Consider the following 25,061-nt stretch of genomic DNA (forward strand, 5'->3'; position numbering starts at 1 on the left):
CACCAGGACTAACTTAGGATTTCCACTCCCACATTTTAAAGTATGAGCTAAGACAATTTTTCTGAGGAAGTGCATACATAATAAAAACCTTTCAATTAAAACTAAGAACTATAACTACTATAAAGGCTTGTGCCTCCCTGCTAGGTTTCAGGCACTGATTATTTTTAGAAGTCCTTTCTAATTAACTAGAAGGAGCTTTTGACATTTTTGTCTTCTGTCCCCCATCAGGGCACAGTAAAACATTGTCCTGCTTCCTGTTGCAGGCCAAGTCCTTCAGCTCCATTTCAGAGAAACACTCTGGCCCCTGGCAGCAGACACCCGTAATCACTGAAGCATTAGTTAGTGAGACATGAGTCTGACACAAGATGAGGCTTTTTAAGAACAGCTCACAACATGTGACTGTAACATAATTAAATTAGTTTTTGCTCCTAAATAAAAGAACACAGCTCAACACTTTAAATGGAACAAAATTTGGTTGGCATTTTTTTTTTCAACAGCAGCTGTAATGAAGTTTTGGTGATATCATTCCAAAGATAACTCCACAAGAGTCAAATTTAGATATTTGATCATGTTATATATATATATTTATACACTCGCATGATTGCAGTTCCCTGAGTTGCAAATCTTGGTATTTCCACTGTAGACCAGCCATGAAGAAGAAATGCCACAAGAAAAGCCAAAGGCTCTTCATTTGCTCCAGCACTTTGCTAATTACAGCTGGTGCCATCAGTAAGAGTTACAGACAGAGCAAAACCCTGCAGGGATGAAGATAACCAGCCACTAACAGTACATCCTGTGGCAACCAAAGCCAGACTGATTTAAAAATCCAGGCTGACTTTACCACCCCAGGAGAGCCAAGTCCTCAATATGGTGCCATTTGAGCTTAAAACAGCACAGTAATTTGTCACACACATGGGTTAGCTGGCTGGCAAGCCTGAAGAAAAGCTGTGCAGTATCAAGCAGAACATGTTCTTTAGCTCTCCTCAGCACGCAGCAAGTCAAAGATCAATGTTATGTCATTCTCACATGATCCAAGGCAAATTAGGGAAAAGAAAAACAAAACATAAAATTCAGTAGTGGGGAAAAAGGTGGCAGAGAGATTTCATTCATGGTGCTTTCCATCTCAGTGATTTTGATACATAAATAGAGGGAGTACTTGGCTTTTGGGGAGGAAAAGGAAGTGTTATTTTGGTCCTATAGCAATTTACAATGAGAAAAGCTAAACTATAAATACAGGTCAAACTCAGTTACTGTTGGCATTGGTAATAATTACATAAATTCCATCAATTTCCACAAAATAACTTTATTAGGCAGATACATGAATATAAAAGATTTACAAATATATTAGTGTTTTCACTGCTGGGGCATATAAAGTAATCAATATTTACACATATTAGTAACTCTGTCACCAAAATACTGCATAAAAATACTTGGATTACTACTATGAAACTGATCTAGCAGCCTCTTTCTCTCTTTGTCAGAGAGCTTTGAATCTTCATCAATAGCTTTCAAAAGAGACAACAGCTCATCTTTTGTGGTCTTCTCTGTGGTGGAGCGATACTCTCTCTCATCCAGCTTTTGGCAAAAGGTATAACCTGAAAGGAAAGGTGAGACACTCAGAGCATTATCCCCACACTCCACCCACCCTCGAGATTCCAGGGACCCACCCTCCTTTAGATCACATCAGCCATTGTTACAAACTTTTTTTGCACCACGCATTTCTCATTTGAGGGCATGACAAGATTACAAAGCTCACTGGGAAGAGTTACCTGATATCTTGCTGGGATCCTGGCCTTTCTGCAGGGCCAGCAGTTTATTGCTGACCATTTTGTGCAGTGCCCCTGGGATCTGGAACAGAAAGAGAGGATAATGCAACAGCAGCTTAGAGAAGGCAGTTCCCCATGAACACACCAGATAAACAAAACCTGGCTGTTTTCTAGCTCCTACCTTTAACACATCTCTCTGGTTATCCACAAGGAACAAGATCAGGAGGTCAGTTTTCCCTCTGGATAGGTTTTTATTGTTGATAATAGCTTTAGAGAACGTCCTCTTCACAACCATCCTGTTGTCACTCTAAAGAACAAAGGGAAATAATGACCAGGAGAGTTGGTGTCCCCCAATAAGAAGGGTACCCCCTTTGTTCTTCTGAGACATTGCTTTTCCTGTAGTCACAAATTTAAACTACAAAAGTGTTTTCTGACCAGTACCTGGGCAATCTGGATTTCAGAAAGAGTTAAACTGTCAAGAATGCAGATTTACCTCCTTCTGTAGCTTGAGCTCAGAATTATGTGCTGCAACAGCCATGAAGTACAGCAGTCTCCTGAACTCCTCCCTGACTTGGCTGTCTAGGAGCTTCAAATAGAGCTGAACAGCTTCTAAAGACTGCTCCATCTTCCCATTCACTGGGGAGAGAGAAAGGGATCCATTGCCATATTTATTTCACTAAATGTTACCATAAAACACCTGAATTAGCCACCAAAGAGATGCCCATCTCTGAACAGAGATGGCCAAACACAGCAATCCATTCTCACAAAAACCTCTCCCAGGCTGAGGAGAGCTGCTTGCAGAGCCTCTGACAACATCCCACGCACAGGCCTTCAGCCTGGCCTTAAAGCTCCCTTGTAATTAGGTTCAATTACAGTTCAGCCATCTTAAAGGGGGTGAGAAATATTGAAAAAGGAAAATGGTTCTATTAAAAAAAATAAAAGAATGACCTCTGCTTGTGGTAATAAAGACCTCACAAAAACTGAGGAATATGTCCTAGATACATGGGCTACTTTGATGAGTTAATTGCAAATTACTTTGCAGAACTTTGCTAAGTTTTAATTTGCCTCACTATGCAGAATAGTCATTTTAGAGTTGTGAATTGTTTAAATTAAGTAGGTTGCACTAATATCCTCTATCATGTAGAGAGGAAGAATGGGATATAAATGCAAAGTATTCCAGTTAACATGAAAAAAGGAGAATAATCAAGGCAGAGACCTTATGAAAAATAAAGATATCTGGGATAAAATGTTGAGAACTAAAACATCAAAAGCTTTCTAAAATGCTGTCCAAACAAAATTTAAAAAACAAGTAAAGAAGAAAAAACTAAAAGTTGTCAATGGGGCACCAAGCATCTACAGCTTTCAGTTTAGCTCCTACAGCCTAAATATTTACTATTAGGCTATATTTATATTTCATTTCCCATGGATATCCGACTTCCATGGATACCAGCTAGCACCAAATTATAGCACTCTGGTTTCACAGCATTCTACATAGACCTGAACAATGATTATAGAACTGCATACAGTAAGAACCAAAATGTCAAAGAACAGTCTTAATGACTGGAAATTTAAAAAAACCCCAACCATCTATAAAACCCCCAAACAAACAAAACCAAACCAAAACAAAGAAGCACTTGTAGAAGTCATCTTTTAATCTCAGCTCCTGAGGTAAACACTCAATTTCTTAGTGCATAAGCATTGGAACACAGCTCTATTTTACTTACCTAATAGTTCTGCAATTCCTAAATGAATTTCAGATGCATGGCTTAAGAGTGGCTCCTTTTTTTGGCTGTAGTATCTCCCAATGTTTTCAAACAGCAGCAGTTTCCAGGAATCTGCTTTGTCTGGCTGATCAGGCAGGTTCCTACTAATATCCACCACCATATGATCAGGAAGATATTCCAAGCAATCAATTGCTGCTGAGAGCCACTCGTCTGTCCTGGAAGACAGAGGGGTTTGGGGTTGGACCTTTAATTGTGGATGCCCTTCAGAGCTGGCTGCAATGCTTTCCACAGACAGCAGGCAGACTGGTTCCTCCATCACACTGAAATCTCTGTGTGTAGGCACTAAAACCCATTGGAAATTCACACACAAGACACTTCACCTGACACACTCGGGCAGATCACAGCCATAAGCCTCTTTGTTATGTATTTAATCAAGATGAAAAATTAGTAACCCACAAGTAAACAGTCCCAAGCAGTAAAACCCAAAGTCAGTCATGTCCTCTACTGTTAGATAAGGACACAATTATCGCTAGATAAACAGAAACATGAACCTTGATCTGATTCAGACTGGTACAAGTTTTTCTGAGAATGTTTTCAACTCTATGCAGTTTCAAGCTCAACATTCTTAGCTCTTTGAATACAGTAAGAGAAACTAAACTGGTTCCTCACAAGCCACGTCTCCAGGAAAAACTTTCATGATGATCACAAACCCTCTATTCTTCCCTCAATGCAGCAAAGACTTTCCCCTCTGAATACCATCAACTACTGTCATTGCATTCAAAACCCATCCCAGTGTTCAGCAGACATTCTCACTAAGCAATTGTTATTTACCAGTTATTCCAGTCAAGTCCAACAGGGGAAAAAGCACCTGCTCACATCCTTTCTGCAGGACTGAGACTGCTACATTTGCTACATCCCCCCAAAGACCAACTGTGCTTTACATTCCCCTGAAAGCAGAAAGATTTTCTTTCTGAGCTGCAGAGGACAGCAATGATTACTTACTGAGAGTCACTGAAAGCCTTGAGGATCTCTCTGTCCAGGTAGTTGCTGGTGATGACATATCCAGGTGCCTTCCTGGGCTCTGGCAGCTGAGGTCTGATCTCCTGGTGCTCCAGCAGAGACTCCAGGAGAGGGAGGTCGACCAGCTGCAGCAGGCGAGCGATTGTTTGTTCTTGCCACACTTCATTAATAACTGGGAAGGGCGGATACACAAATCACAGGGAGACTCAGCATGTGCAAAAACTGATCCCAAGGAAGATAACTCCCCTTCCTCCCATCAGGCCTAACCTAACAGATTGATTTTACCAAAGTAGAGACTTGCAGTAGCAAAGCATGTGGCTCTTATCAGCTTGAAGTGCCTTTTATCACCACAAAAAGGCAAGAATTACCCATTTGTTTAGTTAGCTACAAGTGTGGGAGAACTGCTTTTCGAGTAAGTCTGAAGTGCCTTACACTCTTTGTGCTCTAATTTGCAAACAATCTTTGTTCTAGATAAAGGATGAAAAAAAAAAAAGAACAACAGTGACACTCTCCTCATCACAGCTTCCTTGAGTATTTCCCCATGATGAAACCGCAGGTTCTAGGATGCACTAGCACTTTTAACCAAAAGAAAAAACACATTAGATCATCGTTTGGTCTGAAAGACCAGCAGTGAATTGTCAAGAATAGTTTCACACGATACTAGAAGAGTGCTGGATTCACTTCCAGTTAACAGCAGACTATTTGCCCTAAAACCAGCACAAGTAGTGCAGGTAACTGAGTATTTGAATATTTCTAACTCAAATCAAGCTCATTGGGTATTCTTCTCCACAAAAGTCATCACTGATTTATTTCAATCAAGAGATAAGGCCTCTTGTCTGATGAAATAAAAAGGCAAAAGGTAAGCTTGCAACAAATATAATTTGCCTTTTCGTGACATGGTGTCACTCAAATACTGTGAGTGTCAGTTTGCCTCCCTGGCCAACCCGAGGGGCAAAAGTCTTCCCAGTCCTGCAGATGGATTTTCCTTCTCCCACAGACAAAGGGCTTATTTGACATTATTTGACACAGACATCATTTGGCTTACCTTGACGGGACAAGCTGTCCGAGATGTTTACTTGAGAGCTGCTTGCAGGCTTTAGGCTTAGGTTTTCCCAAAGATCCTCCAAGCTTTCTGGTTTGAATGGGGCAGAGTAGAGCAACGTGCTGCTCTCATATCTGAGATTAAAACCAGTTTTTATATCTATCTATAACCATATATATGGATAACCAAATATATTATGCAACATACATATATGGGTAACTGTCCCATGATCAAACATGAGATATTTACATAATCCCCCTTGTCTCCCCTGCCTGACACTTCCTCTGTCCAAGTTACCCAGGAGAATGTATCATACCTGCAAAAATTATTTGCAGGTAACAGAACCACTCCAGCCACAAAATTACTGTTTCTCCAAGCACAGCTGTATGATTTCAATTTCCAACTCTTCTTTGTTTTAGAGCACTGCAAAATCTTTTTGCTATCCACTGTCTTTAACACAGATATGCATGTATTGATAGAGCTGTTCCTTTGACTAAATGAAGAAATGTAACTTGATGGATTTGTGCCCTGCCAAGAAGAAAAACACCCTCATTCTACACTAATAAAACAGGGATAATCCTGTTTAATGACTGTTTGTTCAATATATTCTAAGTCTTACTTTAACAGCTCTTCTGATGGAAATATTTTTAAATACCACATATAATTAAAGTGGTTTTAATTTCTCATGTATTCTCTTTTTAAATAAAGACTTGGGACAGCATGCTCTAGGAGAGAACAAGAGCTAGTGGGAGAGAGGGGAGAAGCAGGGCAAAGGAAATACTTTAATCTCTGTTCCTCTACTTTTTTCATCAGAGTTGATGCACTCAAGTTCACATTTGCTACTCACATGAACATGTCAGTCAAATAAAGAATTTTGGGTCAATACCATCTAGGATTTCCAAAAGTGCACATTGCTAAAACTACTGCATTAAGTACATGAACGTAGTTTCTTGTAAGAATATGTCAGAGTAGGTGAAGAGATGAACACTTCACAAAACCTGTTGAAGGGAAGTTACTTGGCAAAGTGGCATCTACACGTTCTGCTTGGGGTGGGGTTAGCTAGCACCAGGGATTTCTTTGCTCACTCCTAAAGAGACAGGGAAACAAAAAAACCTCACCATTGCACTTCCCTCTGGTTCTAGGATGGAGTGCTATAGCAGAACAGCCCGCTACCCAGCCCGGGAACAAGTCATACATGCATAAAGAAACAGCTAAAAACTGAGATAAGCTGGAAATGTAGCAAAGCAAAGATGGTGAAAGGAAAAAACTTTTTTCTTAGAAGGTGCATGGATTCCTGGTTTATGCCAGAGCTAGATGTACAGTGCCTAAAGACTGCCCTGTTGCATTAGCCTGCTTGATGTACCTGAATTCCAGCTGGTTATATCGATTTAGATCAGTATGTAAATGCACTTAATTTCTACCCTCTCACCTCCCTCCCCCAAGGCAAGGAGATAACAGACAGAAAACAAGCAACCACGTAGGCTGTGTGGTTTACTCTCTTCAAGTTTACTCTTTCCTACCTGTCTTCCACCCACATCTTCACAAATACCTACACAGTGTCTATTTTTACCCCTTAAATGTCCAAGTTTTCTTTTCTCTCCCCAAGAACACATAATATTTTCCTCTTGTAAAAAATGTCTCTTCACCTCCACGTACTTACCTCTGTGGGGCACACTGCTGGTAATCTTTCTCAAGCTCTGGCGGGTTGGAGGCGTTTGTGAATCTGTAGAGGCTGCAGCTGCTGTCCTCGAACACGGAGCGTTTGTCTTTGCCAAAGACCCTCGTTGAGACGGCCTCGAACACTTTGCAGTCCATCAGCGCTTGGCACACGCGCACCACCTTAGCCCGGGAGATATCCACGTCCCCAAAATACTTGTTCTGCAGAAGATGGGCAAAGACAACATCCACTGCATCCGAGCCAATGAAGCAGTCGTGGTAACTCTTGAGGTTCTGGCGGCGCTTCTTCACTTCCACTTGAGTTTGGAGAGCGCTGATAATGCTGCTCCAGACGAAGGTCGCTCCGAACGGCTTCTGCGCCAGGCTGAAGCCTGAGAACACACACACAAAGCCTGAATTCATGCTGCAGCCACAGAGAACAGCCCCCTTCCTGGCTTCTAGCTTTCGTCAGGCTCGTAAGGATTTAAAAATCTTTGAGACTTCCACTTTGGCTCGGGTTGCTCAGGCATTAACACAGTGTTCCTTGCTCAGCGAGTCTGCCTGACCTGCACCACTGTCTCCCTCTCTCTCTCTCTGGTGGTTCCCCTCACTACACCAGCTAAAGCTTTGCAACCAGGAGTTCCTGTTTTTTCAGCCTCTCGCTTTGTCCTTCTGTGTGTCCCTCGGTCACCTAATGGTCATCCTTGCAGAACCACTGCTATGCACACCAGTCCCACAACCACAAACTAGCTGCATGCGCTGGTAACACCCCAGTTCCTCCACAACACCACCAGAGCAACACAGCTGGGCAGGGAAGAGGGAAGCAGGGATGAAGAGACACCTCAGAACCCTGCTTGCTCCAGGACTCTGCACACACACAAGCTATCTAACATCAGTGCTGAGCACACCACTAACAAGTCCATGGATTCCCTGGAGATGGCACTGACTCCACAGCGATCCCACCAGACAGCCCTTTGCCAGCAGGGCTCCAGCAGAGACCTCAGCTGGGTCACCCAACGCCACTTCCGTGCCAGCCAGCCCGTCCTCCCTCCCCCAGTGAAACCACTGAACTATTACTCATTTACCAGTCTGATTAGAACAAAATGCCAGCAGCCAACAGTTTGACCTGAGGCTACACTCAGCCTCCACAAGGACTCAAAAACACACCAAGTTTGTTTTTAAGCAGGTGGCACCCAACTGGGGAGAGCTGCAGCCATCAGGGAGGCTAGAATTAGAACACGTTTCTCAGTAAGTCAGATGAATAATTTACTAAGGGTGAAAGCAGAGGAAGAAGAGAGAAATCAAAGGCTGAAGGACAAAATATGGAAGGAGGAGTTGGCAGCAATCCTACAGAAAGCCAGCTGGGATTGTGACAGACCTCAAACCAAATGAATTAACAGTGCAAGGCAGTGTTTGAAAAAAACAACAACATGCAACTCCTTCTGGAACATATTACCACGAGCGTTTTCCACGGAGATGCAGGAGGTGGTTTTTTCCTGCTCTGCTTAGTCTGAAGTGGCTTTAGTTTGAGAGGTGTTTTCCAGTTTGGGGCACCAAATCACCAATCAATCAGTTTTCAGCTGATCCCCAGCTGCAAGAAAGCCCAAACTGGCAAATAAGCAAGGGGAAAAGGAAAGGTGGAGGGGCAGTGAAGACTGGGAAGAGGGAGAGAAAGCAAGGAACACACCACCATTTGAACACACCAACACAGCATCTTTTCTTTCTGAAAAGATTCAGGAGGGAGGGGAAAAAAAAAAAAAAAAAAAAAAAAAAAAAGAGAGCGAGAGAAGAGAAAAGCAAAGCAGCAGCAGCAGCTTTTTAATACACAGCATTGAGCCAGCCAAGGTAGAAATCTCCCAGAACCTTCAGTTTCCAAAGCTTTAAAAGTACAAGACGGACAAGGTACGCAACTGCTTACACTTTACCCCGATGACACCTTCAGGAAGGCAGAACAAACGCAACGAACACAGAATTTGCTTCCAGCCCTACATTCCAATAGCCAGCTATGCTCTTTGGGAGGGAAGAGCCCCAAACCCGACAGCACCAAACATACAACCATACTGCCACGCTGGTTTCTGTCGCTAGAATAAACACAAACACGTACAACCTACAATGCTTTAACTACTACTCACAGCCTTATCAGCGCTTCCTTACACACACAGACACTTCGGATCTTTTCTGAGGGAAGCCGTATGAAGACAACAAGTATCTCTCAAGGCATTAAGACAACACGTCTCCACAAAGTTAATGCGCTCAATGTAGGGAAAGAAAAAGGGCAAAACCACTTCCCAGCGAGCGACCTTTCACCGCTCGGTGCGCTACCGAGGCACCTGCTCCTAAGCCGCGCTGGGGCCACGGAGCTGCCCAAGCCTCCCTGGCACCCACCCCGGCGGCAGCTCCGCGGGCAGGGCAGGGCAGGGCAAGGAAGGGCAAGGCAGGGCAGGGTCCCGTGGGTCCCCGGCGCTGCCGCCCGGACCGAAGCTGCCGCCGGCGGAGCGGGCGCGCAGCCGGGACGGGGTCCCCGCGGAAGCGGCTCCCGGTGCCGAAGCGCGGCCAAATTTTGAACCTCTCGGAGCCGGAAAAGGCTCCGAGCACAGTTGCCACCGCCGGAGAGCTGCATCCCACGGCGGGTAGAGCCGTCCCATCCGTCCACCCCGCCCGTCCCGCCGATCCCGCTCCCATTCCCTGCCCCGCTCCCCAGTGCCGGTGCTCGGCCGTACCCGGCGGCCTGGCGGCGGGCCTGCAGACCGCGCTGAGGCTCAGAGCCGCCGCCTTCTCCCGCACCGTGGCCATGGCGAGCCGCGGCTCCGCGCATCTGCCGCGCCCGGCGCACCCGCGGCTCTCTGACCCGCGGGGGCGGAGCTGCCGCGCCCCCGCCCCTGGGCGGTGCCCGGGCCCGGGGCTGAAAGGGCAGAGACCGCCCCGGCACTGCCCGAGCGCCGCTTCGCTCCTCGGAGCAGCCTCGGGGTGATCGTCATGGGCAGAAGGGAGCTCCGGAGACCATCCGGGCTAATTCCCCCCGGCGAGGTCGCCCGGAGCAAGTGGCACTGGAATGTCTGCTCCAGTGCGCTGCCGCTTTCAGTGGAAAGCAGCTCTTCCTCGTACCGAGGTGGAACTTCTGGTGTTTTAGTTTATAGCCGGTGCTCCTCCTCCGGTCCTTCGGCATGACCAAAAGGAGCCTAGCACCATCCTCTTGTCACCCGTCTTTGAGATGTTTATGTGCATTGATGAGATCCCCTCTCAGTCTCTTCTCCAGACTGAACAGGTCCAGCTCCTGCAGTTTCTCCTTTTAAGAGAGGTGCTCCAGGGCCCTGATCATCTTTGTGACCTTCCACTGGACCCTCTCTGATAGTTCCATGTCTGTTTTGTACTGAGGAGCCCAGAACTGGACACATGACTCCAGATAAGACTGGCAGTATCCATAGGAAAGTGGCTACTGCGGGAAGGGTGGGAATGCTGCACAGAACTGGTGCTGCAGGTCATGGGCCTGGTGTGAGAGCACCCCAGGTCCTAGATGGGGAACTGACACAGGTGAGAGCAGCCCTGACACCTCCTGCAGCACTGGGAGCACCACTGCACTCCTGGCAGCAGGACACGTGTCCCTGGTGACAAAGCACAAAATGCTGGCATTCACAGCATCCCAGGTGGGCCCACAGTGGACACCTGGTCCAGCCTCCCTGCCCAAGCAGGGCCATCCCAGAGCACATGGCACGGGATTGTGGCCAGATGGGTCTGGAATATCTCAGTGAGGGAGACTCCACAGCCCCTCTGGGCAATCTGTTCAGGGTGTGATCACTGCACAGTGAAGAAGCTCTTCCTCAGGTGCAGGTGGAGCTTTCTGTGGATCACTTTCTGCCCATTTTTGTCCCCTTGCTTGGCACCACTGAGAAGTGCCCGGCTCCATCCTCTTGGCTGTAGATATTTATGCACATGGATGAGTTCCCCCCTCTCTGTTCTCTTCTCTAGGCTGAAAAGGCCCAGCTCCCTCTGCCTCTCCTTGTAACAGGTTCTTCAGTCCCCCAATCATCCTCAGTGCCCTCAGCTGGACCCACTCCAGGAGCTTCATGTCTCTCTTCAACAATTCTCTTTATTTCCCCCTTATTTACTGTGTAATTTCAAACCCCAGATCTATTTCTGTGGGTTAACTGAGCACAGGCCTTGTCCATGACCATGGCTGAACACCTGAATGCTGTCCTTGGCTCTTCCTGTGGGACTCACAGCTTGAACAGCAGATGTTGTTGAACTTTTCTTGTGATGACTTTCCATGAGCTGTTCATTGTGGCAGCTGGCATGTCTCATTGCAACAAAATGAAAAAATAAATTCATTTTCAGAGTAATAAGTGGGTTTTTTCTACTGCCTGCAGCAAACTGCTGAGAGATCCAACATAATTTTCTACTCTATATAAAGTATAATTTTCTATTAAGAATCAAGTATTTTCATATTCTTATTCAATGGAAGTGTATTAGAACAACATAAAATAATTCATGGTTTTTGGATTGATTTCCATAGGAACAGAGAAAGCCAAACTGATCTCCATGGTACACAGACTCAGAAGAATGTAATGCACATTAAAGACCAAATAATACCATGTTACAAGTCATTCAAAAATTCACTTTGAGTCATCAGATTATTGAACTTTAGCCTGTTCTACGTCAAATTCTGTGCTAGCTGGTGGAAATGCAGGATGTTTGCTACCCACTGAAGCTCAGAGCAGCCTTCTTCTATCCTCATTTGTCACACTTACAGGTAGGGCACTGCAAGTTTGTTCATTGTATGCAAATAAACAGACAATGCACTGCATTTGAAGCTGTGAAAAATTACTACAGCCAATTGGGTACCACAGACTTGTGGCAGACAAACATTTCTTCATGTTTCATTGTCTGAGTACAGTATTTGATAAAGGGACTTCTAAAAATGGAAGTTTTTGTGAAATTTTTCAGATAAAGAAGGCTTAAGTCTCTGGGCACGGAGAAAGGAACCTATTCAAGCTGTAGGAAAAAAAATAAAGTTCATATTGATTCCTGAACAATAGGAAGTGACTAACAGAGAATTTTTTGTTGGGGAAAGGAGGGAAGATGTTTAAATAAAAGTAGTCCTGATTCACAGGTGCCAATAAGAACCCAATAAAATAACATATAATGCACTGTTTAATTATTCCCTGCTTTTGCAACAGTTTGATGCTAGACTTTTTGATGCATTGCCAAAATATAACTGCAAATCAATAAATACTAAATTAATTTTAATTTTAAAAACTGATTTATTTTTGCACAGTTGTTGAAATAAAGTAAAGCAGTCAATCATCCTGCTGTGGTTCACCTAATCTTGAGAGAATTTAAACCCACAAACATTTTGGAGTAGGAGGTGCAGCAATCAGAACATTGCACCTTACCTTGGAGAATGATTTGGCAAACACTGCTTGCAGGGAACACAGCAAGCCACAGCCAAAGCACTGAGGGTTGCTCATTGACAAGTTTGTAAGGTTTTATTCTTGTGTTTTATCATTAGGGGATCAACAGCCTACCCTGGATTTCTGCCTTTGCCTTCATGTTTTGTGCCAGTGAGAGCAGCCCTGACACCCCAGTTTTGACAGGGGCAGGCAGCAGATACTGGCTGGTCAGGCAGGATCTCAGAAATGCCATCTTTTGCTATTTCTTAAAATAATATCATAATAAAATGCTTTCCTAAAGCACAGTTAAACTTTTATGCAATTATTAATATATACATAATTATTGGTAATATAATAATTTGTTTATAGTTTTTTTTAGTCACTTTAAATAGTCCAGCGTGGATGGTTTTGGGTGGGGGAGTTCCTCAGACCATGGTGGAAAGAGCTCAGGATAAAAGTACAACTCCCTGTGACTGGTTTCCCCTTCCACAGCAGATTCCCCCAATTAACCTCCATGAAGCTGAACAAAGGATGCACAAGAGAATGCCAATTACAAAGACACAACATAGTTTATTCATAAAATTGTTTGAGACCAATGTATTTTTAACAGAAGTCCTAGTCCCAACAAAACTCCACAGCTGTGTCAAATTCTTTTCAACTGTTATAAAGGACTTTTATAGCAAGGAACAGCAACATAGAAATCTATTTTCATTTATTTCCAGGTCATCTAGAAATACTCCTACCCGCTACAAAAGGATCAAGAGAGTGGTTATGTTTTGAAGATCTTAAAAACTTCAGTTTTCAAGAATTTCTGAGTCTCATGTAAGACCTGTAGGGTTTAATTAGAAGCATAAAGCAGAAACAGTATTTAAATTCAACAGGCACAATTTCAGGCATGCCTGTTGATTAACTTCCTCATGTCAATTAAGTGTTTGCTCAAGGATAAAGATGGTAAAGGATAAAGAACCACGTTCAGGTCTTGTCTGATCATGGAGGGAGAGAAGGCAAAATGGAAACCTGCAGCTCACAAAGGGAGCAATGATGCACACCTGCATGCAAAATGCAAAAAGCTTTTCCCATAATGAACCTGGAATCTGGGCTGCCAACCAGGATGGGGAAGTGACAGCACCTGTAATTTCCAGATATTCTGAGCACTAGTCTTCCAGATAATGAAGGAGAAATAATTGGATATAAGAACCTTACAAAGTAAAAACACAAGAGGCATTTCAATAGAACAAAATTCTATTTTATAGGGGTGCTGTTCTATTCTGTTCTATAGAGGTGCTGCTGTTTTATCTGCAACAGATCAACACTTGGTTAAGTGACTGGGAAATGTTATGTGTTCTTGGAAAAAACACAGGAAAAAGTTTTAATTTCATAACTTCAAAAAGCCTGGAAGGACACCAAAGCTGGAACATAAGCTGTTCTAAAACCCAGAATTGTTCAGTGTTCCAATTATTATTCAAATTTTAAATGCCAAAATAGACAGTGACTTATCACTGAAAATTGACTAGGAAATAAAGAGGGATTTTTGCAGAACAATACCATCCAATTTCTTATTTTCAAATGAATTTAGATCCCACTTTTTCGAATGGTTAACATAGAACTCAGCATTTCAAATGCCTCTCTTACATCTCAAACACATCAGAAGGCCTCTCTCTTCTATACCAAACTTTATTCTCTAGATTTCAATAAAGCTTTAAAGATCAACACAGCTTAGATGTATATGTACATAAAATTTATTGCCATAGTCATCAGGATCTGTTGAACCCAATGGTTTCTGCTTCTGAAAAAGCAAAGCAATTAATAATTACCATAAAAATTCAGAAAAATATTCCAGTTATTTAGAACAGTTACACTTCTGTTTTTTCCCCACTTACATATCAACAATGCCTGTATTCACTACAGTGGTGAAGTTGATGAAAGGAGTACATTATAAAGAGTAACCCTTAAAATGTTGCTCCATTCCATTGACAAATGTCGAGACAAATTAAAGTTCAGCATATAGTTCACTGTCGCACAGAGATCCTCATGGAAAGGAAAATCAACAGCTTCTGTTACAGAAATTGCTACAATTATCAGGGCATTATCAAATCTGCTCTACTTCAATGTCTGAGGATACAAAGGGCAGTGGAAAAGGTTTTCAGTAATGAAAGGGACCTATAAAAATGGGAAAACTCTTCTCTGGCAATCTCGAGTTTAAGAACATGAGCAGCTATTCACACAATGTCAGATTGCAAAGGGCTGTTTGACAAGCTGGACAGATCTGAGGGCGGATTACAGAGTTGGCACAGGGAATCTCCCTTAGTACTGACTAACAGGTTCTGCCATTTGCAGCTCAGAGCACCAGCATTGCTTGGGGCTGAGATCCACGGGCTGCAAAGGACAGACACTCTCCCTTGGGATGCAGAGCAGGTTACTCACAAACTCACTCTGCTTAGTCCCATTTCCCATCTACACAGGAATTACAAAAGAGGACGGTGCAACGTGACCACAGTTCTCTTCACAGAGAGCAGCAGGCACAAGTTCCCAAGGATTTCTCCTAGGGGAAAGGCAGTGAGAAACTCAGAGAAAACAATTCTTATTTCTACTTGCTGTTCCTGTTGTTTTGCACACATGGAATGTGTTATGGAGATTGTTTACCCAAAGTGATTTGTTAATTGGATTTGGCTGAGGGTTGTTTTGACTGATTGGCCAATTGGATCCACATGTGTCGTGACTGTCTGGAGACAGTCATGGGGTTTTTTTTTTGTAGTATAGTATCTCTTTAGTATGTAATTTAGTATAGTATTAGTGTAATATAACATAGCTTAATAAAGCAATTGTTCAGCCTCCTGAACCATGGAGTCAGAGCACATTATTCCCTACATTGGGGTCATCCTGCATGGATAGGTGCTGGTTCTGTGGGATACAGTGATTCCATCTGGCCACGCTGAAGCCACAGTGACCACAGCTCCTGCCCCACCATGGAGAGGCTGCTCCAGAGCACACCTGGCCTGGGTGAGAGCACTCACCACTCACTCCTCAAGGGCAGCTCTGGAATGTTAGGATGAAGTGAAATCTGTAAGGATTCCACCCTGGCCTTTCTGAAGAGCCTGGAACAATAAACAAGCTGCCAGGACAGAAGGTTCTGGTGACAAAGGGAGCATTGTCCGGGAGCGCCATCCTTCCACTGCCGGGCTGGAATAGCGATGTGTCTGCGGGAGCACAGCGGGCAGGGCAGGGCAGGCTGAGCCGCGCTGCTGCACACTGACCCCCGCTGGAACACGGGCTGCATTTGTACGGAGCTTTTAGGGCTTGATAGAAGGCTTACACTGTATGGATTTGTATGTAAACTTGGAGATAAGAAATGTTGACCTTAGAAATGTTATGGAATTAGGATAGATGTTGTTGAGAGAGAAATGGAGTTAGAAAAGAGTTTCAAAAGATGGTTTTACAAATAAGACTAGATACTTTAGAGAAATAGAACTATGAAAGATGTGTTGTAGTAAGACTCACGAGGAGTAGTTTTAGATGATTAGTTTTAAGACATACAGCATGGTGTAGTAAAAAACTGATATAAACACTTGTAAGTGTATTGTAATTAGAAAATAGCTTCTAATTGTGATAGTGTGAATTACAACATCTGTATTGTCTCACTTTTCTCATAGGACTAAAAATAGAATAAAAGTTTTTAAAACACTTCTCAGTTGCCCCATGTCTAGGTTAAGAAAAGAGTACTGTCCAATTTTTTGGACAATACTCTTTTCTTGACCTAGAGCTTGCTACAAATCCATTTCCCACACTCCAGGAGGAGCCACAGCAGCTGGCACACACTGGTCCTCCAGGTGGCTCACAAGGAAGTGGGAATGGAGCAACCTCACCACACTTGTGATGTCACAAGCCCCCATTTCTCAGTCTTAATAATGAGAAAAGATCTTGTCTTAAGTGGATTTTCCCACTTTTCCCTCTAGTGGAGGTTTCCTGGGACTTCAGGCACGGTTAGATGCTGTAACCAGAGACTGACCCCACTGTCCCTAAATGAGTCCTGGCACTGCTGTCTGGATCACAGTTCCTAAGAAAACATTACACTTCTGTCTCAGGTATGGGCTACTGTGTATTAAAGAGATCCTGGAATGTATGTTAATAAGTTTTCTCTTAGTATTTCTACTTGTAATATGTCTAGATGGACCTAGAAGATTCAAACAATATAATCATCCTAACATTCTAGGTCCAAAGCATACATAGAACATGAATTTACTAATATCATAAGCAAATTTCAGCTGCAAAGTCATTTAACTAAGAATTTGCACCTGTCATCATTTTAAAAACCTAAAAGTCACCTACTAAAATCAATAACAAATTTCTAACTTCTAAGAAAATTATATTACTTACACTGATACCATGTTGTCAAACTATGACACATATTATTAACTAGAAAATTTAAATACCTATATTTCTATACAGAAAACCTCTCACAACCAATTTTATAGGCCTGATCAAGCCATGAACCTGGCTGGTAAAGAAAAATATTTAGTATGCAAAGATTCCTCTCAGAACAGTGAAGGCTCAGTGTCCTCTGCACACCAGAAACATGCTCAGCCAGAAGTGCAATCGGACACTGTGAATAATTCAGGCGGCAGGAGTCACTCTGTGCCCAGCTGGGAGGGGCCCTTTCGTTCCTGTCCGAGGGTTAACTCCACTATTTTGCATCACAAAACGCTAACCCGTGTTACTACTGGAAGGTGCTCTGGGTGAGTTCAGAATTAGGGGAGCAGCTGTCACCAGTTCACAGCTGTGCAGAGCCAGAGGGAGCAGTGATGTCCACCCGAAGCAGTGAAGTTACCACTTCACTGTGGGATAAATTCCATATTCCTCCTCCCCAGTGAGCTCTTGTAAGAAATTGTAGAGAATTCTTTTAAAGTTTGACAGAAGGTTTACATAGTATGTATTGTATGCAAACTTTGAGATAAGAAATGCTGACTTAGAAACGTTATGGAATAGGATAGACATTGTTGAGAGAGAAATGAGAAACAAGAGAAATGAGAAACAAGTTTTAAAGAATGGTTTTATAAATAAGATTAGATATTTTAGAGAAATAGAACTATGAAACTATGAAAGATGTATTGTTGTCACCAACATGTTTTATGAAAAATCCTTTCCTTAAGATTTTTTCCTCCTGAGAAGCTGAGAGGCCTCAGGAACAAAATGTAAGCAATGTTTATCTGCTGCTGTGGAATGCAACAGGTGGCTCTGGGATTGGTCTCACGTGGTTGTTTCTAATTGATGGCCAATCCCAGTCCAGCTGTCTCGGACTGTTTCAGTCAGAGACAAACCTTTGTTATTCATTCCTTTTCTATTCTTAGCTAGCTTTCTGATGAAATCCTTTCTTCTATTCTTTTAGTATAGTTTTTAATATAATATATATCATAAAATAATAAATCAGCCTTTTGAAACATGGAGTCAACATTCTCCTCTCTTCCCTCATCCTGGGACCCCTGCAAACACTGTCACATATTGTAGTGGGAGTTAGGAGAGATAATTTTAGATTATTGGTTTTAAGGTATTTATTGCATGGTGTAGTAAAAGTTGGTAAGTTAAGAAACACTTATGATGTATTTTAATTAGGAAGTAGTTCATTTCTGATTGTGATGGTGTGAATGATAACATTTGTATTGTTTCACCCTGCACAGGAGACTGAAATGGAATAAAAGTTTTTAAAACAGCTCTCAGTTGCCCCATCTCTGGGTCAGAAAAAGGCACAATCCCACAAGCACTCACTAGTGGCACCAGCTTCATGGGATAGCAGGAGCTAGTGGGTGAGGGGGGAGAAAAGTGAGAACTCTAAATGGATTTGCTGAGCAAAACTGAATTCTTGATTTTGACCATTTGTTTTGATTTTCTTAGAAAACAGCTGCATATCCTATATGCTCTAGGGCAGAGAATCAGGCTTATGGTTTATGTATGTTAGAAGCAGGACTCTATAATTCACCTTTTATATTACTGTACAATGTGCTGAGACCAGCTAATTCAATTATGCCATATTTTGCCAGGCCCATGGTTTAGGATAGGAAAATGTCCTCAGAAGCATCCTGCAGAATTTTATTACCCCACTAAACTCAAAGGGAACTTGTACAGTTCATGTCAAAGAGAAAGTGACAGTCCCTGGCTGAGCATTTCTTGTTTCTTGGTGTCTGGGGTTTATTTAAGGCAGCTGGTCCCAGAATTGCACCACTTGGGTTCTCACAGAACATGTGAGCACTCTCTTCAACTCCTTCAGTGCAAAGTCCAGTGACTGGTCACACTGCCTCTCAACCAAGTTGCTGGATGCTGCACTGAAACAAGTAAGTGTTCCCTTACTGTTTGTTAGGAAAGCTATAGGGACAGGAATTTCTGCATTCTGTCCAACAACAAAAATCTGGGAGGTTTCAGAAGCCACCAAAGCTGCTTTACATTTAGGGAAGAGCTCTAAATCCTCATTCTCCCAGAGCTTTGAACAAGCTGCCCATTTGACCTAACCACATAATAAAACATTGATGCTCCAGCTTTTATTCAATTATCATATCACTTACCTTCTGTTGCCACAGCAAAAATATCTGATACATAAATAATGCACAGACAAATCACACTAGCAGCCACCACAGTTAGAAAGGATGATGCAAACCAACATAATTTTACTTAAAAGATCTTTCTATCACGTGTTCTGGGAGTCTGAGAAGGCTACAACATGTATTCCCAATTATATAGTTTACAATTTCAAATAACACACGTAAACAAAGACTTCATTTATTCATAAATTGAACTAAAAACTAAAATGAAGGACCTTAGCTGCTCCTGCAGTCCTGCTCATGGGCTCTGCTGCTTCCCTCTACCCTCTGGAAATCAGGTAACTAAAAAAACCCCAACAAAACCAACCAAAATTAAGCACACACAAGGAAAAGAAAATGCCCAGTGGAACTTTTAAAAGCAAGAACCCAAGACATACTCAGGACAAATGAGAGTACAGCCCTGAAATGTTTTTTGCTGTTTTCCCTGACTCACCATTAATTTTTCTCCTTTATATAAAGCTTGTTCTCTGTATTTAGTGCTGTATTCTCATAAGAAATCAAATGAAAAGAATTTTAATACAGTTTTCTCTTCTTCAGTTTCTAGAAATAAAACAAAGATTTGTTAGGTTATCTATGGAAAAGGCAAATAGCTAATGCAGAGCAAGTATTTTGATTACCTAAGACACTTACCCACAAACTGCTGATAGTAGGAGCTGCTTTCCCTTTTTAAAAAGCTGTGTGCATTCAGCTTCTTCTTTATTAAAAAAAAAAAAAATCCAAAAAACCCTTCAGAAATTAAAAGCTGTATCTGAAACACAGCATTGAAATCTTCAGGATTGCAACAGGACATTCTCTGCCTACCTGCTTCCCAAAGCAGGTATTTTTTGGAGAAAACAACAATTAATTTCATGGGAAAATGACTCATTTTATATTCATCTTGGTTTGGAAAGAAGCTTATACAGAGAGCCATTAAAAAAAAATATTCCAGCCTCCAGAATCTCCTTTTTCTGCAAACAAGTTGCTCAGAGAAGGGCTGCTGTGGATCTTATGGACAACATCCACAGCATGGGATGGAGGTTCAGCCCTCTGTGTGAGGGAAAAACAGTGCTAAGAATATCCAGGGTAATTCCTCGTGGCTGGGGGGCAAAAATCCCAAAACTCTGTGGAGCACCTTTTCTTCCCCTAAGGTACACAGAGATGACATTCTAGTCCAGCAAGAAGGAGAACAAATGAAAAGACTGAGGTTGAGGTAAACCCCACCTGAATCACAGCAGCAGATTCTCTCTTGCCCCAACAGTCTGGCTCCTCACTCACCACAGCAGTGGAAGATCTGGCAGCTGCATTGTACAAATTAATTCAGAACATTTAGAACCCAGAACTAAAAAATCCATATCAATCAGACATGCTCAGTTCAGGCAACATAATGGAAAAAAAAAACCCCCAACCACAGAACTGTATTTCTTCATGTTGCAAGCAGAAAATACAGGAAAATTCCAAATTGCCAATTTGTTTCCAACAATCTTAACTTTTTAAGACTCATTATTTTAATAACAAATGACTAAGCATTATAAGGTTTTTGTTTAAAAAGTGTTTTCACTTTAATGGGTTTAGTTAATAACATCATGAATGGTACAAAACTGTCCTTTTTCACATTTCCATACATTGTATTATGGACCACCTGAAAATCTGGACTAAGAATGCATAGTGTCTCTTAATTAGCCCTAGCTTCATTTTTGCCATATGTAGAACAGATATGCAGAAAAACATGCATTTATTACCAATGACATGTTAATATTAGCTTAAATAATAAAATATGGCAGAATGTGCACTGTGAAATGCACAGGTTCATAATAGGGTAAGAGAGTCCAAATGTCAAGTGCTGGCAACGAAATAAGAAATGGTTGGTGACACACTGACATTTTGTGACCATAGTATTAGCTTTCCTGCTTTAAAATTGTTTTAAATAGTAGTAAATATTTAAATAATATTTAAAATATATTTCCTATGGGAATCATTTACTTGGAAGACAGCCTGTAAGATCTGACTTTTTAAAAAGTAGTATTTCATTTTGACAATATATGAATACATTACATGCCACAGAACCTCAAAGACCCTAAAGTCCTCAGCTGTTTTCAGAAACAATTTCTCAATCCAATTTGTGTCTGATTTTTTGCTAGCAAAACTTTAGGAGTAGCATCTCAAAGCAAACCTGCCTTTAAGAGCAATGTTGTATTTGAATAAATTCAAACCCAGTGTAAACTGGGATGCCACACTAAAGGAAAGAACAGTGGAATTAAAAGCCAAATAACTGATTATGCAATTTGTTTCATTCCTGTTCTGCTAATTCATAGTCTAAGGAGGGCTTTGTTCCTTCCCAGTGCATGTTATCTTGCAGTCAAATCAGTGCTCAATTTCCACTGTCATATCAAGGGATGAAGACCTCACTGTTACTCCAAGGGGAAAAAAATCTGAGGTGTGGGTGCAGACTTCATTATCTAAAATGCAACAAAACAAAGTATTTGTGCAAAAAAAGTAATTTGTACATTGACTTTTTCATTAAGTTTGCTTCAGTATAAAAAAAAACCTGTTCAATACTACTAACAAAGCTTTGCTTTGATTTATGACCCTTCAACACGCTCAAGAGTTTCATGGTTTTCCTTATTCTGGTTTGGTAAATTAACAATCCAGCCACCATTTCTGCACCCCAAGACAAAGATGGAAGCTCCATTATATTAATCTTTAATAGTCTGGGGCAATTACTTTTATTCAAGACAAGTTTTCCTGTCTTCTACAGGCACAGTGCTTGTTTAACTGGCCCTGGGAACAAAACAGCCAAAAATAAGCCAGGTCACTTTCTATGGCAGTGCAGAGCATCCTGCCCCCCCACCCCTTTTTTTTTGTTTTAATGGTTGTCGCTAAAATTACTTCCTTTTTAAACAGGGACAAGCTACTCCAAAAGCCTCTCTCTTCTTTTTTTTCAGCTTCTAAGGACTGAAAGCAGCTTTCTAAAGCTACTTCTAGGTTAGAAAATCCAGAGTAAGTACACAGTAGTGGTAATCTTCTAGAAAGCACAGAGAACTCTCTCAACTCTCTGCTTCATTAGGAAGAGGTGTGAGAGAGATAAAGTCTGACCAGCTCTTTGCTACACCATCAAGGAGCTGATTCCACTGTTCCCTCAGTCTGTATCCTCATGATTTTTAAACCCACAAACTAGGAATTCCCTAACTGTAACGTGACCACAGAACTCTGCCTGGGCAAATAACTCCCTGTCATGACCCTCCAGCCTCTGCCAGCCATCCCAGTGGGGGGATGGAAATTTGGGAATGGCCACTCGTGATTGAAGAGTGTACCAGGTACATTTCTACTCCAGTGTGCACATTTACATTAAAATCATTTTGTCTGATTGCTGCCAAGGCTGGTAACTCTGCCGTTTGGTTTCACCCTCTAAACTCGGGACTGAAACCATAGAAATTCCTTACCCCCACAGCTACCCCTCTTTTCACCGTGGGAATTCATTAGCTCCATGATTGCTCTAACAATCTGAGCATTCTGCCTAACCCCAAACCCACCTCCTCTCCTTGATAATTGCAGACACAGCAGTAGCACAATGTGTCATTAACACGACAGCGACCTCCCTTTTTAAAGCAAAACCACGAGGAAGAGGCTTTAAAAAAGGCAAGGGCACATACCCATTTCTGTTCATGGTAGTCTGCACACAAATTGTAAAGGAGAATTATTGCTTTTTAAGGTGAAAAGCTTTGGAAATATGGTAAACATCCTACAAGGTTCTAAATCTAATCAGCTAAAATTCTGTACATACTTTAATATTCAAACCTCTATTTGCTTACTCAAGATCAAATAATTTCATTTTCACATCTATTCATTAAACTCTTTATAGTTCTACGGTCTAATGAATATTTAACAACTAAATAGGATCAAAACATGGGGGAAAGGTCACATGGCAATGAACATTACCTCATTTGGCCAATGAATAGTGAACCCTGCTCTCTTGGCTGAAATTAAGGCACTAAGTGGCAGTAAAAGGATAAAGGAATGAAGTTGGTTTTTTTTTGACATTTTCTGAAAAAAGACCAACATGACTTTTTTTTTAGGACGCCAGCAGAGTACATCTCCATTCCGAATGACTCAGTAAGGCATTCTATTGGCAAATTCAAAGAAAATGTTCTCCTGATCAGAGCCCATTACATTCATTGTCTGAGTGTGACTAGTGGCACTACGAAGTGTTAACAACCTGGAGGGGGGAGAAAAGCTACAAAGATGTCTGAAGACTTGAAAGGCACCAAAAAGAGAACAGCTCTGCAACTGCCAGTTCTACAAACAATTAATGTAAGCTGTGTTTAACACTGCATATAGTCTATTTTCAATCAACAATCTTTGTTGACCAAGATAAAGTGTAGTAGCTCTTCATTTAAACTCTCAGTTAATCAAGTGCTAGTTTAGTAAGAAATTTATTTTCACATACCAGAAAATAATTGCAGTGTCTAACACAACTACACTTAAAGCAAAACTAGTCTAGTATGCATTATGCATTATTCTGGTTAACACTGAAGCAAACCTGTATAAACAAAAGGGTTACCTCGAGATACATAGTTTACAATATAAAATCAACATATAAATGAATAGGATTTACTGAAAACAATGGAAAGTGTATTACAAAGATACATGTAACAATTTTAACCACAATATTTCCTCTGTGAAAAATACAACTATTAGTGAGATAAAATGTACAATTGATTTTTTTTTCCAAAAGAAAAAAAAAACCACAGTATAAAGGAAAATATTTTTTTCTTCAAAACAGGGAAAATAGTTAAGGTCATTGTCTTTCATTACAATATAATTTGACACAAAAGCAGTCATAGGATTGCACCAACTCCATGTTCGGTCTCCCAAACATGACAATAGTAAAAGGAGTCCATAAAGCATAATGAAATTTCTGGATTTTATGATGGCAATATACGTATGCAGAAAATGATGTCACTCCAGCTCTGTTCACAAAATGTACAAAACTCTAAATTTGGTGGCCAGACATGTAAAAATTAGTTCGCCCCAACGCTGACTTTTCTCTCACTTAGTCAGGGATGGAAAAATCTGTAGTATTTTAAGTGTTGTTATCTGTTGAGCAATAAAAAAGAAAAAAAGTATATGTAGTGCATGCTTCATCACTTGTCAAAAACATATCTGAAAATAAAACTAAGTTATCCAATAGTTTACAAAATCGAAAATAACTCTTCAGGTTAAAATGTGGTTAGGTTTATGTTTAGTTCCATCTCCAAAGGACTGATTTCCTTGGCAGCATCACTTTTCCTTAGCACGAGCCAAGGCACAGAGTTCCATAAAGAGAAATAAAAATGGCTACAAACAAGAATGCAGTCTGGTATTGTGAAAGAAATCGGAGCCTCTCTCTGAGCTTTCTGTTCCATCAGGTTAGTGCCGTAGAAAAATGTGGGATTTGGGACACATTTCTGTTAGGAGCATTTCTGCTGGACACGATTCAAGAGTTCACCAAACTTTTCAAAAAGATCCTCCACCCATTTTATGTTTTTCATGCACAGCTGCACGATCTCTTCCTGGCCTAGATCTGCACTCGTCTTCTGAACAGAAGAAATCTATTTAAAAAAGAGAAGGAGGGGGAGAGAGATGAGAGAGATGCACACACACATTAGGCTGCCAGAATTGGAGAATTTTCGTTTTTATAAACGTCTGCAGTTAAATATGAACCTTCTCTGCCAGAAAATCTTTGAGTTTTAAAAACAAGGGTAATGCCCCCCAAAATGCATTTCTTAACAACTAAGCCAGAGCTCAACTCTTGTATTTCTGCTACCTGAAATATTTCCAGCAAGGATTTGCAGAAGAAATAAAGGCATGGCATTCTAAGACCAAAAAAACCCTTTTAGATCCAAGGAGTTAAATACACTGAT

The 25,061-nt window shown here is 41.6% G+C and overlaps 2 protein-coding genes across 3 annotated transcripts in view; both read right to left on the reverse strand.

Moving 5' to 3' along the window:
- Positions 1-1,287: 1,287 nt before the first annotated feature.
- Positions 1,288-10,079, reverse strand: DEPDC7 (DEP domain containing 7). The gene is made up of 9 exons (XM_059848326.1): positions 9,929-10,079; positions 7,213-7,600; positions 5,556-5,686; positions 4,493-4,682; positions 3,491-3,705; positions 2,260-2,402; positions 1,948-2,073; positions 1,770-1,848; positions 1,288-1,595 (listed from the first exon to the last, which is right to left on the reverse strand). Exons 1-9 carry the CDS (start codon positions 9,999-10,001, stop codon positions 1,378-1,380), a joined length of 1,563 nt encoding a protein of 520 aa, XP_059704309.1. The 5' UTR covers positions 10,002-10,079; the 3' UTR covers positions 1,288-1,377.
- A 10,616-nt stretch (positions 10,080-20,695) lies between these two features.
- QSER1 (glutamine and serine rich 1) overlaps positions 20,696-25,061 on the reverse strand; it is a 44,097-nt gene continuing 39,731 nt past the window's right edge. For both annotated transcript variants that reach the window (XM_059848329.1, XM_059848327.1), the window contains one exon: positions 20,696-24,749. In XM_059848329.1, the coding sequence (XP_059704312.1) occupies positions 24,609-24,749 (141 nt within the window). In that variant the 3' untranslated portion in view covers positions 20,696-24,608. The remainder of the gene's footprint in view (positions 24,750-25,061) is intronic.

Source organism: Haemorhous mexicanus, chromosome 6, assembly GCF_027477595.1.
Source record: "Haemorhous mexicanus isolate bHaeMex1 chromosome 6, bHaeMex1.pri, whole genome shotgun sequence".
In the NCBI taxonomy this organism is placed as follows: Eukaryota; Metazoa; Chordata; class Aves; order Passeriformes; family Fringillidae; genus Haemorhous; species Haemorhous mexicanus.

Coding starts and splice junctions, on each gene's coding strand:
- DEPDC7 (XM_059848326.1), bottom strand. CDS start 10,001: ATGGCCACGGTGCGGGAGAAGGCGGCGGCTCTGAGCCTCAGCGCGGTC. Junction 5,687..7,212: donor CAGCAGTGTGCCCCACAGAG/GTAAGTACGTGG, acceptor TTTTAATCTCAG/ATATGAGAGCAGCACGTTGC. Junction 2,074..2,259: donor AGCTCAAGCTACAGAAGGAG/GTAAATCTGCAT, acceptor TTTGTTCTTTAG/AGTGACAACAGGATGGTTGT.